Here is a 20,938-nt window from a genome sequence, read left to right as displayed (position 1 = left end):
TTTCTCGGCGTTATTGAATCGAAAGAGACTGCCTCAACTGCAGACGATAAGAGTTAAAAACGAAAGTGCCATCTCGACTTGAAATGAGAGATCGTCACGCGATCGGAATGGTTGCCTGGAGTTATTACGGTTGATTGTTTTGTCCCCTTACTTCGAAAAACAGTTGGACAGGGTTTCCCCCGGCCCCCCTCGTTGGAGAAACACAGTGTTTAACTTGAGCTGTTTTCTGTTTGCTCTGTGGTCCATTGTTTGCTGATGACGATAATCTATCTGGTATGTAAAGAAGCTGTTGAACCGGCATTGGGAAAGGCGTGGACGTAAATCTTATAAAAAAGCAGGCATGGGGTCAAAAGTGTCATCAAACCAGCATTTTGTAGAAGCTGAGCCGGACTGTGCAGAGGACAAAATGCAGCGATCTTTGACGATGTCGTCTGCTACAACCCCTGGGGAAGATGGGAACGGTGACGTCGGTGGTGTACACATCTCAAACGGTAAGCGCGCTTATACTCCTTAGCAACAGTTGCTCCTCCTTTTCCGAAATTAGTTAATGAGATGATCTTGAAGAGTGTTTATCTTAAGTTTATGGATTGTTTACACAGTAGTTTTGGCTTCATGCGCCTCATTTCTTTTAAATATTCATTCAGAACATATTAATGTCGCTCTCGTGAGCAGATATTCCAATCAAAATAAACAACAACCAAGAACAATTCAAAGTCGAAAATTCAACAAGGGTTTTATCCACATTAGAGTTGTTATGACAACAGCGTGACATATGAATAAAAATGTTTAATGATAATTTTTATATGGCACAAAGATTAGATACATGTGAGAATGATTCGACGCAGAAATATCGTCATTTGCGGTTTGATGCAATAATAATCATGATCACTCTATAGCATTTTCAGCACGCAACAAGATTTACTGTGCCATCTCGTTTTCTTTTCGCGATTACGAAATGACAACAAGAATAACTGGCATATTATGTCAACAAGCAAATAATCTGTTTCGTCATTTATAATACAGACCAAGTTAACGGACCATCTCTCCCTGAGTCACAGTACAGTATGATGAATCACTCGCACCCCCCCCCCCCATACGTTACCCCTGTTGTGCTCTTGTGTCGCACATAGCTGTTGAAATGTCGTCGTGAGCACGTCCGCGATGCGATGTACGCATACAGGCGCATGCTGCATTTTGGAAATTAAAAACGATCGTGCTGTTATGTTGACCCCTCAATGGGCAGTTGGGAGTCTGGTCTGAAACGCGGCGCCAAGGAGTGTGACTGAGGTCAGCTCTTTCCTGGCCAATAACCTTTTCCCGAAGCCGAGAGCTTAGTTAACTAGCTAGATAGATACAGTGGATAGATAGATAGATAGATAGATAGATAGATAGATAGATAGATAGATAGATAGATAGATAGATAGATGATAGATAGATACATACATACATACATACATATATACATATACATACATAGGAGCCTACATAAAGAGAGAGGGGAGAGGCGGGGGATTGATAGAGAGAAAAAATGAGAGAAAAAAAAAAAAGAACGGGACGCCTGGAAACGAAGTATGTTATTATGTACGTCTATACTACTAAAACTTGATTCAGAATCTAAAACAAGAATATAATCTTATTGAGAAGGACATGACAGTTAAATAATTGGCCCCGAAGTAGGACGAAGTCAAGCATGGTAGTGCCTTCGGAAACCCACACTCATTAGTATTTTGTAGAAAACTTTAAACTTTGATATGTACTTAATTGGAAAATGACAAATGTCATAGCAAAATGAGACCTTTTAATTCAATCGTTCAGTTTTTAGTCCTAGTTAGTTGTATCTGCTATAATAATACTGCTGTATTTTTGATTTTGAAGATATTATCGGCATATTCCAGATCAACTCTTTGAAAAACTTTCAACCGATATGAAAATGATGCATACGCGAATATCGACAATTGTTATGATTTATTTTGTAAAGAATGATACCTATATAGGTATACATGGAACTACCACGCCGAAACAGGGCATGAATAATGACTTGAACCAGATTGATGAAAATAAGCATCTCTGGTGACGATGAAGGGGATGGTGAGAAGGATATAAAATGATAATGATTTTGACAAAATCAGTGATTGTAGTGATGTATTGCTAACGGTTATGACAAAATATAAAGCAAACTTCTTTATCTGTACATTTAAAACTTCTCAGAATCCCCTTCAGACGTGTCAGAGACGAGCTATCGTTATAGGGTGTCTCATACTTGAGACACTTGTACATTTTCACTTACTTGAGAAGAGCTTTCAATCTTTGAAATCTTCTTATACTCTTCTCTTGCGCCACCATGACATTACAGTACAAGTCATTTGTTTTATCATCTTTCGTACTTAAACTGAGACATAGACGAAAATCCGTCAGGTTTAAATGGCATTGTTTTCTTTTATACATCTTGCCAAGATGAACAAAAGGAAAAGCACAATCCGATAAGAGCTCTGTACAATCCATCTATTCATCTATCTATCCATCTATGTATCTATTTATCTGTCAATGTATAAAACTAATATATACATACACACAAACATACACACACACATTATACATTTCATTTCCTAATAGAGTTGTTCTGTCCTCACTAGCTGTTCCATTCGATATTCAAAACACGTACAATGTCCAAGAACATATTGAGAAATATGTTGAGAAATGACATAAACCTCTTAACAAATCCAGTGGGACAGCTAATACCGTAGGTAGATGACGTTGAAGATTTTTTCTTTAAAAATCCCTAGAAGAATTATAAAACCAATTAAAATACGTTTCGGATTATTTCTTTTTCAACATAACTATAGATTTAACCCCTTGGCAATCACATTCCACGAGCATTGGTTTGTTTGTTTGGTTTTTTTTTTCGTTAAATGTATTAGTTTTTTAATTACTGCACCAACAAGCTGCATAACTTATAATCAAAGTAGAAATTCGGCAGTCTTCAGAGGGGAATGTGTGTAGGTAATTACACAAATATTAATGACCTTGCTGATATAATCATCAGGATTGCGAGCCATCCCGAAAATATTGACTCAGGTCACGTATGAAGGCGGCCCCACGGGAGTCTTGATGATTGAAACGTTATTATACGTGAGGTGACAAGACGAGATTCATCCTGGTGTTATCATCATCTTCAGCATCGAAGGCAGCTACAAGGCCCTGCTGCTGGCGGGGTCACACGATGAGCCGTGATCATGATGATGGTAGTGTTAAATTCCGATCACTGAACTACTTGAGGCAGATGATGCGTTGCGGATAGCGCATCTGAAAGCGAGTTAGTGTGTAACTCTAAGTCGGATATAGTGTACAAGAAGCGCGGGTTCTGTTTTTGCGGGAAAGACGCATGCTCTGCACTTCGGTATAATCGTATGATGTATAAGTCGCGGGAGCTGTGCACAATACAATCAACAGTTGAGAGAAACCAGTTTTAGACGTAATAATATTGGTGGCGCCACGCAGCTAACCGGCTGATTTGGAAACGGAACCTCACGAGGGGTTGAAATGCATCCAATTCATTTCGCAAATTAAATGACGGATAAGGAGTCGGATTCCGCGAGAAACGCAGTTTTCCCCCTTCCCAGTATTTTCCACTCCTCGCAGGCTCCAAAATCGATCTCTGAACTGCCTTTCATCGTATAGATATTTCGAAGATTGATTACATTGCCATATATTTCTCCCAAATCATATAAAGCCCAATACAAACATTTAAAGTGTGCTTTTTCGCTTAACGTCATCCTGCTTGTATGACTGTGATAAGTTTTCTCCTCTTTCTATCTTTTCTTGTAACAAAAATAATACTTTCTAAAGTTGAGCGACCTCTTCAAAGAAGAAGAATTTAACAAACAACAACAAGAACAATATCTCTGTGAAAGAAATAGAATGATGCTTCTCAGACTTGGTTGACTCGTTACCATGTCTTGTCCTTTCCCACATTGTTTGCCGTTAATGACTTTGCGTGACAAGAATATTAGCTGGTGAAACTCGTTCTCGTGAAAACCAGTCCTGTTTCCATTAGTCAGTTATTAACTCTTTGTGTGACATGGTGTAAACCTCACCCCGGCTGCATTTTTCTCAGACTGCAACACATGATCGCTATTGGAAAACCATGAAAATATAGGTAAACATTCTGTTTTTCAAAGTCACATTACTTCATAGGACGATAACTGCGTTTCCCTAGAAATGTAACACAGCAAAATTGCCATGATTGTATAGAGGCAACTGCGATCTTTGCAGTGTTAATGCCATGACACATCCTTGCCTATTTTTCATGCAAATGGCCAGTACTCAAAACAAATCGGTCTGTGAGTTGTTGTGTTACGCTTAAGCGCAAAATATATATACGAAGTTGGCAAGTCGTCGGTTTAGTCGGGCGTGGCACACAGTCAGAGGTATGTTTTAATCTTCTTTCTTCGTGTTCTTTGACAAGAATAGCGAGATTAGCGGGGATGTTAAGAGGATTATGGGGCTTTATTTGAAAAGTTGAGAGCTGAATTGTGAGGGTTGATTGATAAATCAATGATTTAGCGCGGAACTATGACACTCATTGTTTTACACATAACGAACATTTTTTTTTTTTTTTTTTTGGTCAAGTAGATCATGTATGTTCGAAAATATGCTTTTATTTTCTTTGCCACGGCAGTAGGCGACGTCAAAATCTATTCAAAGTGACTTTCAAGATGTTACCAATCAAAGCGACCAAAGTCTAGTCTTTTCAAATTTTCTGGCTTCTAACGGAACACACCACGTGTCATCAGTTTTAAGTAATGCCACGTATATCATATTACTTCACACATAGTCAGGATATATCATGTCAGTTTAAACAACAACAGCATCAACATTTCTTTTTTAGTTAATATATCAAATCGAATGCTATAGTCATGGTATTGTATGAAAAAAAGAGAATCCACTTCCGATCCGCTCGCTGCCATCTCTTCATCCAACTTGGAATAGTGTAACCAACTTTTGATTATATTTAATTATTCCTCGTCATCGCAGTCAATCACTTCGGCTCTTATTGTCGAGCGACGATCGGGGAAAAATATGGGTCAACGTGCTGGAGTGTGAGTCATTTGGATGATGGGATAACCACTTCCGTGATCTGCAGAGTAATCATTCGACTTGGGGAGGGTGCATGTGGGGGGGGGGGGGTGGTGGGGAGGGGTATAAAGAGGGACGTGACGTATACGTTACCCTTTTGAGAGAATACAAGTCGACTTTGCGCTAAGGATTATGTTCAAGGCTTGTATTGACACTGACTTAAGCCGGCTTAAAAATCAACACAGATGAATTGCATTCTGTCAATCCAATGACTCCACTTTTACAACAGACTTCTCAGAACTCCTCCTTTTCCCTCATTTTAACATCCGAAACTGAGACCTTACCGGAATTTCTGAAGCCCCGACTCTTTTCATTCTTTTAGGAATTCTTGGTTTGTTCTTTCTTTGTCCATTAGGGTATAGACACATGATTTAGATTCTGTTCGCTTTTTTTGTTGTTGATTGGTTTGCATATGGAGAAACTTAACTTTTGTTCAAGTGTTTGCACGCTATATCAATATGAGATTAAGGACTTATAATAATCATAATGAAAATGTAATCTTGAAGATATTTTGATAACGCTTGGTTTCCAGAAAAAAGTTCTAGGATAGCTCACCGCGATGATGTGCAATATATTCTATTTCTTCATTTGTTTCGTAGGAGGGGGATTAGGAAAGTACATAGTATTGTTTGCCTGTCGTAAGCAAAGTTCATACATCATCAAGTCTCGGTTCACTTACATCATGCACTGTATCAATGCCACGATTAATGTCCCCATCAGTCGTTACATGATCCAGCAATGATCCCACAACGTGACAAGAGCGACGCACGAATACTCCTGATATGACTGCGTGAAACGTATATTTTGTAGTCAGTGTGTTGTCATGTACAATCATCTCAAACGAAGGAAAAGCCTATTCACGTTTGCAAATTGTTCATAGAAGCACGCCTTGTATCAGCCGCTATCAGCTCTCTGTAAGCACTCTATAGGCCTACGTTTATCTAACGATTAACCACTTTGGTTACATACGTCATAATGTGATATACAATTTCCCATTTCTTTTGATTTCTTTCACTCTTGCAAAATACTGCTACTCTGCTATGATAACAATCGTATCTTGAAAATAACAGCAACTGCTGCAAGCAGTTCGTGCTGATGGAAATGGTATAGCTAGAGTGAGTAAGTCCTCCTATTTCTTTTTAGATAGTAGCTGCTGCTTATTTATTTTGCTTGCATCACGATGGCATTGGTAAATTTGTTATAGCGTTATCACAAACAGTGTAGTAAGTACTGGCTGTGAAAAAAAATAATTATAATAACTTTTCTAAAGAATCATTACACATTTGATATTATTCTGCAAAATGATTGTTCTTGTCCAAATTTGATCTTTGAAGGAATATCTCGTGAAGACAGCCCTAGTATAGAGTCCATTGACGTCGTACCGGTGATCGAAGAGTGCGTGAAGGTGGACGAAAATGTTTTCGATATCAACGAGAATTTCGACTTCGACTCGGACCGCGTCACCATTGACTCTGACATCATGACAATGGACAACATCCACGACGGCGTCGACGTGGTCGACGTCGGGATCGGGAAGCGACATCGCCCGTCAAGAGAGACCATTCTGGCAGAGGAGCAGATGCTGTCCGAGAAAATCAGGTGAGGCTGATTTTTGTACAGTGACATCACAGTTTACTATAGGAAAGGCTGATTTTTGTACAGTGACATCACAGTTTACTATAGGAAAGGCTGATTTTTGTACAGTGACATCACAGTTTACTATAGGAAAGGCTGATTTTTGTACAGTGACATCACAGTTTACTATAGGAAAGGCTGATTTTCGTACAGTGACATCACAGTTTACTATAGGAAAGGCTGATTTTTGTACAGTGACATCACAGTTTACTATAGGAAAGGCTGATTTTTGTACAGTGACATCACAGTTTACTATAGGAAACGCTGATTTTTGAACAGTGACATCACAGTTTACTATAGGAAAGGCTGATTTTTGTACAGTGACATCACAGTTTACTATAGGAAAGGCTGATTTTTGTACAGTATTACTACAGGAAAGGCTGATTTTTGTACAGTGACATCACAGTTTACTATAGGAAAGGCTGATTTTTGTACAGTGACATCACAGTTTACTATAGGAAAGGCTGATTTTCGTACAGTGACATCACAGTTTACTATAGGAAAGGCTGATTTTTGTACAGTGACATCACAGTTTACTATAGGAAAGGCTGATTTTTGTACAGTGACATCACAGTTTACTATAGGAAAGGCTGATTTTCGTACAGTGACATCACAGTTTACTATAGGAAAGGCTGATTTTTGTACAGTGACATCACAGTTTACTATAGGAAAGGCTGATTTTTAACAGTGACATCACAGTTTACTATAGGAAAGGCTGATTTTTATACTGTGACATCACTGTTTACTATAAGAAAGGCTGATTTTTGTACAGTGACATCACAGTTTACTATAGGAAAGGCTGATTTTTGTACAGTGACATCACAGTTTACTATAGGAAAGGCTGATTTTTATACTGTGACATCACAGTTTACTATAGGAAAGGCTGATTTTTGTACAGTGACATCACAGTTTACTATAGGAAAGGCTGATTTCTGTACAGTGACATCGCAGTTTACTACAGGAAAGGCTGATTTTTGTACAGTGACATCGCAGTTTACTACAGGAAAGGCTGATTTTTGTACAGTGACATCGCAGTTTACTACAGGAAAGGCTGATTTTTGTACAGTGACATCGCAGTTTACTACAGGAAAGGCTGATTTTTGTACTGTGACATCACAGTTTACTACAGGAAAGGCTGATTTTTGTACAGTGACATCACAGTTTACTATAGGAAAGGCTGATTTTTGTACAGTGACATCACAGTTTACTATAGGAAAGGCTGATTTCTGTACAGTGACATCGCAGTTTACTATAGGAAAGGCTGATTTTTGTACAGTGACATCGCAGTTTACTATAGGAAAGGCTGATTTTTGTACAGTGACATCGCAGTTTACTATAGGAAAGGCTGATTTTTGTACAGTGACATCACAGTTTACTATAGGAAAGGCTGATTTTTTTACTGTGACATCACAGTTTACTGTAGGAAAGGCTGATTTTTGTACAGTGACATCACAGTTTACTATAGGAAAGGCTGATTTTTGTACAGTGACATCACAGTTTACTATAGGAAACGCTGATTTTTGAACAGTGACATCACAGTTTACTATAGGAAAGGCTGATTTTTGTACAGTGACATCACAGTTTACTATAGGAAAGGCTGATTTTTGTACAGTGACATCACAGTTTACTATAGGAAAGGCTGATTTTTGTACAGTGACATCACAGTTTACTATAGGAAAGGCTGATTTTTGTACAGTGACATCGCAGTGGCTTGTGCCGAAAGGGTGGGTTGGGTGGTGGCGCGTCGCGTTAATGGGAACACCACCCTTCGACCAAAGCCCCCCGGTTTTGCCGAAAGGGTGCGTTGGGAGCGTTGGATCGCGTCGCGTTGACTGGAACCCCACCCTTCGTCCAAATCCCCCCCCCCCCCGGTTTTGCCGAAAGGGTGCGTTGGTACTTTTTCTCTTTTTCTCATGTAACCCTATAAAGCCCAAGCTATTTTGATGTTATTTTTTGATGTTTCATCGTCACATTTGGCACATGGGTAGAACAACTCATAGTCTACATGACCACATACTTGATTTTTTTCATGGTGACACATAGAGGGCGCTATTTACCATAATATAAAGAAATACATAGGAAATATGCTAAAAACATGATTTTTCTGTATAATTTCTTTATCCCCAGTATGTCTTATTATAGACCAATATTTTTCATATTTGCCACAAATGATCTGCAAGTCAAAGCTCATTAGTTTTTATGGTTGAAATTTCTCAAGGTCACTACATGGGGGCGCTATTCATAACAAAATAAAGAAATACATTATGAGACCTGTGATGTATTGTTAGGGATAGGTACATGCATAGTTATCATATTTCATAGTCCAATAATATCGGAATTTTAAGTTTGCAGATTGATAATGTGATAAACAAATGATATTAGAGGTATAACTTGGGTGGAGGAATCAAAATGACACAAAATAGAATGGCAATCTTTGGAAAATACTGTTATTTTCAAGTATCTCTACTATAGCTACTGTTTTATGGCATTGTCACAGAAAAACAAAGGAAATAATAGGAAAAACATTTCAGGGCGATAATTACTTCACATTTTGCTCCTTCAGCAAATTTTAGCCAACAAACGCCCATTTTATACATTATAATATGGTTAATTGGAATTGGAACAGAAAAACATGCAAAATCTGACTGACATGGTTGTCAGTTTTATTGTTGCCATGGCAACCAGCAATATCAAATATAGCTAAACTATATATCAAAATGTTGGAAATAAGATTTTTTGGAAATAAGATTTTTGGAAAAGTCACCAAATTTGGTTAAAACTGGATTAAGGGCGAAGGAGTGGCGAATGAAAATCTGGTAGGGGGCACAATGTGCCCCCCCCCCCCCTTGGGCTTTATAGGGTTAAAAGACGAGTTTTGTATTAAACAACAAATAGCAATTAGACCAAACAGTAATTGGACGAAATGATGACTAGACCAACTGGTATATATTAGACCAACTGATATTAAACAGTCTATTAGACCAACTGGCTGTAGACCAAGTTGTAATAGAGTGTAAACCGATCCGGACGATAGCCTCTTTGAAATGGTTGTTTGAAGGTTAAATATAAATTCAAAACGCGTCTTTTAATATTACATGAGAAAAAGTACCAACGCACCCTTTCGGCAAAACCGGGGGGGCTTTGGACGAAGGGTGGGGTTCCAGTCAACGCGACGCGACCCAACGCTCCCAACGCACCCTTTCGGCAAAACCGGGGGGGGGGGGGCTTTGGACGAAGGGTGGTGTTCCCATTAACGCGACGCGCCACCACCCAACCCACCCTTTCGGCACAAGCCCATCGCAGTTTACTATAGGAAAGGCTGATTTTTGTACAGTGACATCGCAGTTTACTATAGGAAAGGCTGATTTTTGTACAGTGACATCACAGTTTACTATAGGAAAGGCTGATTTTTGTACAGTGACATCACAGTTTACTATAGGAAAGGCTGATTTTTGTACAGCGACACCACAGTTTACTATAGGAAAGGCTGATTTTTGTACAGTGACATCACAGTTTACTATAGGAAAGGCTGATTTTTATACTGTGACATCACAGTTTACTATAGGAAAGGCTGATTTTTGTACAGTGACATCACAGTTTACTATAGGAAAGGCTGATTTTTATACTGTGACATCACAGTTTACTATAGGTAAGGCTGATTTTTGTACAGTGACATCACAGTTTACTATAGGAAAGGCTGATTTTTGTACAGTGACATCACAGTTTACTATAGGAAAGGCTGATTTTTGTACAGTGACATCACAGTTTACTATAGGAAAGGCTGATTTTTGTACAGTGACATCACAGTTTACTATAGGAAAGGCTGATTTTTGTACAGTGACATCACAGTTTACTATAGGAAAGGCTGATTTTTGAATAGTGACATCACAGTTTACTATAGGAAAGGCTGATTTTTATACTGTGACATCACAGTTTACTATAGGAAAGGCTGATTTCTGTATAACAGTGACATCACAGTTTACTATAGGAAAGGCTGATTTTTATACTGTGACATCACAGTTTACTATAGGAAAGGCTGATTTTTGTACAGTGACATCACAGTTTACTACAGGAAAGGCTGATTTTTGTACAGTGACATCACAGTTTACTACAGGAAAGGCTGATTTTTGTACAGTGACATCACAGTTTACTATAGGAAAGGCTGATTTTTGTACAGTGACATCGCAGTTTACTATAGGAAAGGCTGATTTTTGTACAGTGACATCGCAGTTTACTATAGGAAAGGCTGATTTTTGTACAGTGACATCGCAGTTTACTATAGGAAAGGCTGATTTTTGTACAGTGACATCGCAGTTTACTATAGGAAAGGCTGATTTTTGTACAGTGACATCGCAGTTTACTATAGGAAAGGCTGTTTTTTGTACAGTGACATCGCAGTTTACTATAGGAAAGGCTGATTTTTGTACAGTGACATCGCAGTTTACTATAGGAAAGGCTGATTTTTGTACAGTGACATCGCAGTTTACTATAGGAAAGGCTGATTTTTGTACAGTGACATCACAGTTTACTACAGGAAAGGCTGATTTTTGTACAGTGACATCACAGTTTACTACAGGAAAGGCTGATTTTTGAACAGTGACATCACAGTTTACTATGGGAAAGGCTGATTTTTGTACAGTGACATCACAGTTTACTATGGGAAAGGCTGATTTTTGTACAGTGACATCACAGTTTACTATAGGAAACGCTGATTTTTGAACAGTGACATCACAGTTTACTATAGGAAAGGCTGATTTTTGTACAGTGACATCACAGTTTACTATAGGAAAGGCTGATTTTTGTACAGTATTACTACAGGAAAGGCTGATTTTTGTACAGTGACATCACAGTTTACTATAGGAAAGGCTGATTTTTGTACAGTGACATCACAGTTTACTATAGGAAAGGCTGATTTTTGTACAGTGACATCACAGTTTACTATAGGAAAGGCTGATTTTCGTACAGTGACATCACAGTTTACTATAGGAAAGGCTGATTTTTGTACAGTGACATCACAGTTTACTATAGGAAAGGCTGATTTTTGTACAGTGACATCACAGTTTACTATAGGAAAGGCTGATTTTCGTACAGTGACATCACAGTTTACTATAGGAAAGGCTGATTTTTGTACAGTGACATCACAGTTTACTATAGGAAAGGCTGATTTTTAACAGTGACATCACAGTTTACTATAGGAAAGGCTGATTTTTATACTGTGACATCACTGTTTACTATAAGAAAGGCTGATTTTTGTACAGTGACATCACAGTTTACTATAGGAAAGGCTGATTTTTGTACAGTGACATCACAGTTTACTATAGGAAAGGCTGATTTTTATACTGTGACATCACAGTTTACTATAGGAAAGGCTGATTTTTGTACTGTGACATCACAGTTTACTATAGGAAAGGCTGATTTTTGTACAGTGACATCACAGTTTACTATAGGAAAGGCTGATTTTTGTACAGTGACATCACAGTTTACTATAGGAAAGGCTGATTTTTGTACAGTGACATCACAGTTTACTATAGGAAAGGCTGATTTTTGTACAGGGACATCACAGTTTACTATAGGAAAGGCTGATTTTTATACTGTGACATCACAGTTTACTATAGGAAAGGCTGATTTTTGTACTGTGACATCACAGTTTACTATAGGAAAGGCTGATTTTTGTACAGTGACATCACAGTTTACTATAGGAAAGGCTGACTTTTGTACAGTGACATCACAGTTTACTATAGGAAAGGCTGATTTTTGTACAGTGACATCACAGTTTACTATAGGAAAGGCTGATTTTTGTACAGTGACATCACAGTTTACTATAGGAAAGGCTGATTTTTGTACAGTGACATCACAGTTTACTATAGGAAAGGCTGATTTTTGTACAGTGACATCACAGTTTACTATAGGAAAGGCTGATTTTTGTACAGTGACATCACAGTTTACTATAGGAAAGGCTGATTTTTGTACAGTGACATCACAGTTTATTATTGGTCACGAAACTATGCAGACACTGCATGGTCTCCTCTAGTAACCTTTGTTCATTATTATCTCGATAGAGAATAGTTTTCTATATGAGTTCATTTAATTTAATTTGATTTCTTTTCTATTTGAAAAAAAAAATATGAATATATGTATATACACAATCGTATTCCTATTTTATTTTGTAATTCTATTTTACTTGGACTCATCTTCTTAGTCAAGCTCTGCTTATACGAAAATGGTCCCCTCCATTTGAACTTATATTTCATATATTTCTCCAAGATGTCGTGACTGGAAGTGTTCTGACTCATGTATAGTGTTCTTCAATTTGACATTGTTTTATATTTTCTTCTTTAAATGATTGGCTCCATAATGTGTACGATGCATAGGAACAATAATTCATAATATAATTCATGATATTTGTTAAATATATTGTATTGAAAACAGAATACAGAAATAAACTGAACCGAACTAAGTCGTTATACCTTCGAAACAGTCCAATCATCCTCGGCTATCTCTCAAACGTGTAAGACTGTTCCAAATGTACCTTGTGTGGGTAATTTGTAATTGATGCCCTCTTAACTTGATCTGCATTACTTTTATTATACATTGTACTATTCGACACTGCATGAAGAACGGATACAGCTATTCTTGCGGAAGCAGATGTCCCTGTAGTTTGGGGGTTTTTTGGGTTTTTTTTTTCTTATTTTCGATTTTTGGTTATTCTCATCCGAGATTTTCAAAAAATGTATGAAGATGTATGTATGTATCTATGTATAAAGAATTGTAGGAGAAATTCGCAGAGTAGTCGCACATAAACCAAAAATTACCCCAATGATTGTAACAACAATTTTATCCTCTCAAATTTAATGATGGCCTCCACGCCCGTCGGTAACTGTGTACCTATCTTTTTCGCATGCAGGTCCATGAACCTTGAAGAAATCAGCGCAAAAGTCACACAGTCGTCGCCTTTACACCGACTCAATCAGTCGGTTCTTTATAATATGACTCACACGAACAGGGGACGAGCAGTGATAGTGAACGAGACTCGGTTCGAACCAATAACCGGTGTTGAGGATCGCGGAGGCACCGATCCGGACATGAACGGGCTTGAGCGCGCGTTCGGCAAACTCGGATTCCAAACAGAGATACATTCGGATCTCACCGTCCTCGATTTCAGAACACTACTGCACAGACGTAAGAAAGTCAAATCTCCTTTCCTATTTTGAAGTAATTTGGAATGACCATTGCAATCGTTATCGCATCCGATATAGAAAATCACAGGGGAAGTAGGAGTTTTACGTTTTGAAACGTAAGATTTAAACCTATTATCGATTATCATAATAACTCCTCATAAGATTGCCTATGGAAAAAAAAAGACAGCTGTACAGTATAATCCAATAAGGCTCTTCCGTCTTCCCTATAGATAGCGGCAAAACCACAAGGCTAAACTTGATACAACATTGGAATTGCCAAGGCAAATACAATTAGTGCAGAGTAAACACAAACTTTGATATCAAAACTCCTGCAATTCAAACAACCACAACTCACCGACAGTCAGTGATTATGTCAATCCTTCATAACACTCTAACAGAGAGGGAGAGGGATTCATTTAAATGAGAACGATATTATGTAGTTTGCTCCGGAATTGTTCACCAGATTGAATACAGCTCCGAGAGCACAACAGCTGTCTAGTATACAGAATCTTTGTCGTTGATAGTTGATGATAGATGAACATGTCTTATAATGATAAAACATGCTCAATGGGATATTGGTTTGTACGTCATCAATACTTCCTATTTTGTCACCCCTGGTCCAGGAGATAATTTATCTGAATCACTTTGCTCTATCCTATCTTTTGTTCTTGGGTTTAGTGATATGGTTAGGATGTAAAAAAGCGTTTATTAATTTGTGAATCTGTAGTTGCCGAAATCAATTACTCAGACAGTGTATTTCCAGGAGAAAATAGGTATTTGAATCATTGGGTGTTGGAACATTGTGCACAGACATCAGTTGCCATTTTGTACAAGTGAGATGTATATCAAAGTGATTCCATCTTTGACTGGCAGTTGTATATTAATAAGGCGAGTCACATACAGTAAGCGCAACCATTAATTTTTATTGTAATCACAATAGGAGGAAAGAAGTTGACAGGTAAAATCGTTCATGTTTCCAATCTACCGCTATACACAACACGAAAAGCACCGAGTACTGCATTGGTTCTATTTGAAACAATGTTTATTTATAATGTACTCGAATGGTATAGCACTCCGTTTCAAGAGATTGTGAACACGGCAGTGTCACGTGACATTGACCATTCAATGATTCTTTCGTTCCAGTCAGTACAGAAGACTACAGAGAAGACGATTGCTTTGCCTTCGTCGTGATGAGTCACGGCGCTGATGGCGTCCTCTATTGTCGAGATGGAAAAATCCCCATCGAAGAGGTCGCAAATGCATTCAAGGGATACCAGTGTCCTTCCCTCATCGGTAAACCGAAGCTTTTCTTCTTCCAGGTCAGTGACATTTCTGCTCCATCATTCCTGATCATGCCATTTTTTTTCTCACCTCAGCCGTGTTATGCCACTTTGTTGTCATTTTCAACCAATTAACATTAAACGTTCATTTCCATGCAGACTGATAATTGTGACTGCTCGCACGTACTTTGAGCGTGACGCGAACGCATCACGTAAATAAAAAAAAAAAAAAACCCGTTGACAGGCAAAACACATGTCACAATCTTGGTCAACCGATAGCTGTCTACAGCGGGGGAGGGGGGGGGGGAAGGCGGGGGGTCATACCACAGAAAAAAAGTGCATCCTTTATTACAGTGCACATGGCGCATTCTAAACATAAGCATAGTTCGTTATACCCCCATCTCACTAGAATGGCGATTCCGCTACGTGGATCATCAAAAATCGACAAAGCGCGGCGGATCGTGGCTTGATCGCTTTAAATCTTCTCATCGTATCTTGAGCGGTTCAGAAGCGCGGAGGATCGCCACCATCGCCATGGTCGGCGACCTCGCTACGGAAGTTTTGAACATGTCCAAAACTTCCGTAGCGAGGTCGCGACCGATCGCCGTGGTTTTAGAGAGTATCGCCATCGCCTCACGAGCGCATTAAAAGCGCCACATTCGTGGCTGTGACGGGGTAGCATCGCGCAAAGCGTAACTCAAGCGCCTCAAAAGCGGCTCCAATCGCCCATAAAAATTATCACTTGTACAATATTACGTAACAGGAACCAACCATGAACGATAGAAAGTGATGCACAGACCAGGAAGGTGGACATGGAGAAAAACGTATAAAATTCATTTTTCCACGTACACTCGGTACGAATTTGCTCTGTTTATTAAATTATTTGTTTGTCATATACCATTGCAAGACAATGAAAGTAATTAAGTTGTAATCTTTTCATATATATCTTCATAAAATAATTGTCTCATTGTAGGATATGATTAATTTGTAGTTTGCTCGTAAGCCGGTTCTTTAATATCATACACGTTTTACCCTTTTAATTAAATGGATGACTTAACTAATAGTGCAATTTCACATCAGGTTCTAACTGGTGTGTTCTAGAATGCTAAGATGTAAGGGTAGAACCATATTCTGCATATCCATGTTAATTTGACACTGACATCTGCCTGAAGAAATTCAATCATGAAACACATTTTAAACCCCGATCGCTTGAGATCGTAGCATGAGCTCGGCGTAAACGTATCACTGTCGCTCCGATCGTATCACTGTTGTAGGGAGGTCTTGATATGCGTACGAATATCGCAACACAGTCGGTTCGATCGCAGAAGCAGCGCGTCTCGTCGGCCTGGAAACGCGGCAACAGCGTGGCAGAGTCGTATTATCATCGTGGTGCTGTCGCCTACAGCGCAGGTTGAGCGTAGAGAAACCGTAGTGTAATCGCCTCGGAGGCCAAAAATGGAGACGGACGGCGATCGCGCCACGATTAGTTAAATCGTCACAGATCGCCATGGTCCTAGTGGGATGGGGGCCTTAACAATGACAATCTAGATCCCTCGCTATATGGCTAGTATTGTAAAAGTGATGATCATGATGTATTACACGAATATTTGTTGTCATGTGAAGGGAAAAAAAATGACGGCGAAGATTAAGACGAGCCTTCGGTTCCCATTTTAACAAGAAGAAAAATAATTTCCTTCCTTGAAATAAACAAGGAAATCGAGTCTTTGTCCGCTCTTAAACTCTCATGTCTGGCATACAGGCGACAAGGAAACCTATGAGAAGGGGAAATAAAATATGCGACAGGCAAATTCCTTCAGTAATGATGCATAAAACAAGAGAGCTAATCGGTCGTTAATAACAAGCGAATAAACAGAAGGAGACGTCCATTGACATATACCGAATGATACCTCTACGACTTGTCTACGTCTCTTTATCTCTTTCCGCTAACCATTTATTGCACGTAATGGACCATAACAACGGAGCGAATCTCCGTCAAAAAAAAAACAAAACAAAACAAAACAAAAAACGACTATATCTCACATGCATAAGTAAATCATTCTCAATGAGGTTGCATTTCATGTTATATTGCTTGCGTCAGATTTTGTTCTGTTCTGTTTCCACTTCTGATGGATTTTTGAAGTACTGTCCTTACTTTTGCGAAATATACCGACTTTAATTTTTTTTTCCACCTTTAATGTGTGTTAGACCGTTTGGTCTCTCTCATTTTGATGTAAAATGCATGTACATTATGCGCACAGCTTTACATGTATATCTCCATCTACCTCTCTCTCTCCCTCTCTCTTATTCGCTCTTCTAGGCCCATTTTATATAGTTTTAATCCCTACTATATATCATTGGCAGGGTAATCCAAGATCACTGACAATGAAACGAAAAGTAATATTTCAATATCGTATATGGAATGTGAATTCATCACTAAAAAAAAAAAAAAAAAAAAAAAAAAAAAAAAATGCTAATTGCAAAAGTCCTACATTTCTGAAGGCACATAGAAAGGTCGTGTTCGAGTAGATATTTGTAGAAGAGATGTTCATTTAGGTATGTTTAAACATGTAAATGCAGAGGGAGATTTTAAACCTAAAGATATTGCAATTTCGCCAAGCTGTTGCCAAAAGTGAATGTTTCTTGTAAAATTTGTCAAAATGTGGGGATGTGCAAACGGTGGCAACTTTATACCTGATAATGAGATTATCCAAGAGAAAACTCTAATATAACATGGATTATACTAGTTTGCATACAATAAATTGTATGCAAACTAGTACGACCATAGTGACGACGATACCGGTAATAGTGATGATGTAGATGATTGAATCCTTTAGAGTTGACGAAATCCATGCCGTTGAAGTTGGATCTGATGCCTATTTAAATTGATCACAAACAAGGTGGGACGGAAGGAACATGATGACGGTGTTATGGTCAGGACGGTATTTACGATGCTAACCGTGATCACAGTGATGATACTAATGGTTACAATTGGTTGCTGTTGTGATGACCATGATGATACTAAGATGGAGTAGATGAGAAAGAAGGGAAAAAAATCCTTGAAATATGTTACACTGCCAGAATGCATGCATATGTTACTTACATTACAATACTATTATCACTAAATTACAAGGAGTACGAAAGACAGGTATAAATAAAATACTGAAAAGCAAATCAAAATTGGTTCTTTAATTATACCTACATAATATTCATGAAACTGTTGTTCAAAGACGTACGTCTTTATGTTCTACATCAAAAACTGCGATGGTATATAGGTCCTAAAAATGAGCGGGAAGGTCGTCAGAAAGAAGGGGAGGGGAACAAACTGAAACTGTGAAGGTGCTGATTTATAAAGCGTAATGATGACACCAATTATAATTATTCTGATAATGACAATAACAATGACAATGGCAGCGATGGCGATTGATAGTATAATCATATTATACACATTCTTCTGTTCCCAACCAAAGGCGTGTCGAGGTTCTTGGTTTGACAGTGGCGTGCTCACTACCAGTGCCGACAACTTCGACGAGCCCGACGCGGGCAAGGAGCCGCAGCTCTCCTACACCATACCGGTGGAAGCGGATTTCCTCCTCGCTTACTCATCGCCACCAGGTAAGACACAGACCTCTTGTGCTAAATCGATTCTCTACTAGTGGGATTAATTGCAGGTATATCAAGAATGCAAGATTTAACAAAGAGAACGATGAAACACAGATGTGATACAAATGAAAATCTTCTTGAATTTTAGATTAAAGGGATAGTGTAGTTTTGGTTGAGATGGGGAATCAAGATTTATCTTTTTGCAAGATAATTAGAAATCACTTATATGAAATATGAAAGATCATACAATTCTAAGTTGAAATAAAAGTTTATTTGATCAAAATCGGTTTGAAATAGCTGAGATATTCTAGTACAAAAACAAAAAACAAAGAGGTCCTAATAAAAGGTGGGTGCCACCTTTTATCAAGACCTTTTTGTTTTTCTTTGATTTGGATATCTCAGCCATTTCAAAACTAATTTTCATCTAACAACCTTTGAATTCCTCTTAGAACTGTATGTTCTTTAGAATTACATAAGCGGTTTCTAATCATCTCGCAAAAATTTAAAATCTGAATCCCCGTCTCCACCAAAACTATACCATCCCTTTAACTTATGTGTTGGAGATTTAAGGATAACGATTAACGTGAAAGTCTGCATCGAATTGTAGGATGATCTTTCTGTTTACAGAATAACAAAGAAACAGAAACCTCAAAAATTAGTAAACGAATAAAAAACGAGCGTTCGTTTTAAAAGCACTTTTTAACAAAGGAAAGTTATATCCCCTCATTGGATAATTCTCGATTTAGCTATATCTATCATATCATTTAGAGGAAATAATAGTTTCTTGATCATCGACTCTATGGCAATACTTGACATAAATCATATTTTCATAAACAATGAGAGACCTGTGAATGGATAATAACATCATTTCATCTTACTTGCATTTTTGATTGTGACAGATTTCCACTTTTTCATGATAGACCGTGAAAGTTTAACGTACTTTGCGTTCCTGATTCGTCTAGTTGGATGAAATATTACTCTTCAATAAAACATATGAATTGTTCTATCAAACTAAGCTCTGATTTACGGGTGATGTTTCCATTGAATTCGGCCAATTGTTGAGTTGTTTTGATTTGTCTTGATGAGACACAAAGAAACGATGAATTTGGGGTTAAAAAACAAAATCACATTTTGCTCTTCTAAAAGGGCCGTTCAGTGATTTGATTATTAGTCAGTCAATGTATGATTTATGCCGAAAAATAACATATGCCTGTTTTACCTCGCGATTCAGCTGAAAGTAACGTTCTCGAACTTTGTAGGTTACTACTCTTGGCGTAGCCTGAGCGAGGGATGCTGGTTCATCCAGGCGTTGGTTAAAGCCTTCGAGAAGTACGGTACGTGTATGGAGCTAGTTCAAATGATGACCCGCGTGAATAGGACTGTGGCGTACAGTTACGAATCGAGCACAAGAGATGCCCGTCTCAATGGTCTCAAGCAGATGCCATGTTTCGTGTCCACGTTGACTAAAGAGGTGTACTTCACTCCAAAGAAATGATGTTGACTAAAGAGGTGTACTTCACTCCAAAGAAATGATGATGCATCAACGACAACGATATTATCAAACTTTGAACGTATGAGAATCTGGTGTCATACGCCGACGCAATTATTTCTCTGTCGACATATCTCCCAAATGAACGACGGTAAATCAGGGACCACCATGGCAGCACTGAATTGCTTCGCAATTTCGCATGTCTGTCCCTTCGTCTGCGGATTTATCCTTGCAATGCGTCGTCTGCTACTCCAATGCATTGTGAGTGTTTATTGTAAGGCTCTGATCACAGATAACCAGTCGCCGACCATTCTACGACCTCTGAAATCACTGGTAGGCAGTTAATTGGCACTGGTCGAAAAAAAAAAAGTTTGTTTGTTTGTATTTTGTGTGTTTTGGTGCTTGTCTGCTTTTTGTTTGTTTGTTGTTGTTGTTGTTTAAGTAGGCAAATGTCTTCAGTGATCGGCAACACGTCTAGGTCGGCCAGAGGTTTGCCATGTTACATCGAAAACCTTTTGCCCATATACCACCAAACTGGTCGACAAAACGTTTTTGTTTTTGTTTTTGTTTTTGTTTTTGGGGGGGTTTGGTGTTTTTCGTTTTGTTTTGTTTTTTGTCTT

General features: G+C 38.4%; 1 protein-coding gene across 1 annotated transcript; it reads left to right on the top strand.

Moving 5' to 3' along the window:
- The first annotated feature begins 340 nt into the window (after nucleotides 1-340).
- On the top strand, nucleotides 341-20,324 carry LOC140227407 (caspase-7-like). The gene is made up of 6 exons (XM_072307814.1): nucleotides 341-491; nucleotides 6,471-6,735; nucleotides 13,676-13,950; nucleotides 15,093-15,268; nucleotides 18,697-18,841; nucleotides 20,089-20,324. The coding sequence occupies exons 1-6, from the start codon at nucleotides 341-343 to the stop codon at nucleotides 20,322-20,324; spliced, it is 1,248 nt and encodes a 415-aa protein (XP_072163915.1).
- Nucleotides 20,325-20,938: the final 614 nt, after the last annotated feature.

Source organism: Diadema setosum, chromosome 4, assembly GCF_964275005.1.
Source record: "Diadema setosum chromosome 4, eeDiaSeto1, whole genome shotgun sequence".
Classification (NCBI taxonomy): Eukaryota; Metazoa; Echinodermata; class Echinoidea; order Diadematoida; family Diadematidae; genus Diadema; species Diadema setosum.
The sequence above is the reverse complement of the archived record's forward strand: the minus strand, read 5'-3'. Positions and strand labels throughout refer to the sequence as shown.

Bases quoted from the DNA above. Each gene is read 5' to 3' on its own strand.
- LOC140227407 (XM_072307814.1), top strand. From the start codon at position 341: ATGGGGTCAAAAGTGTCATCAAACCAGCATTTTGTAGAAGCTGAGCCG. The intron at 13,951-15,092 runs GTAAGAAAGTCA...CTTTCGTTCCAG, and splicing joins CAGAACACTACTGCACAGAC to TCAGTACAGAAGACTACAGA. The intron at 15,269-18,696 runs GTCAGTGACATT...TCCCAACCAAAG, and splicing joins CGAAGCTTTTCTTCTTCCAG to GCGTGTCGAGGTTCTTGGTT.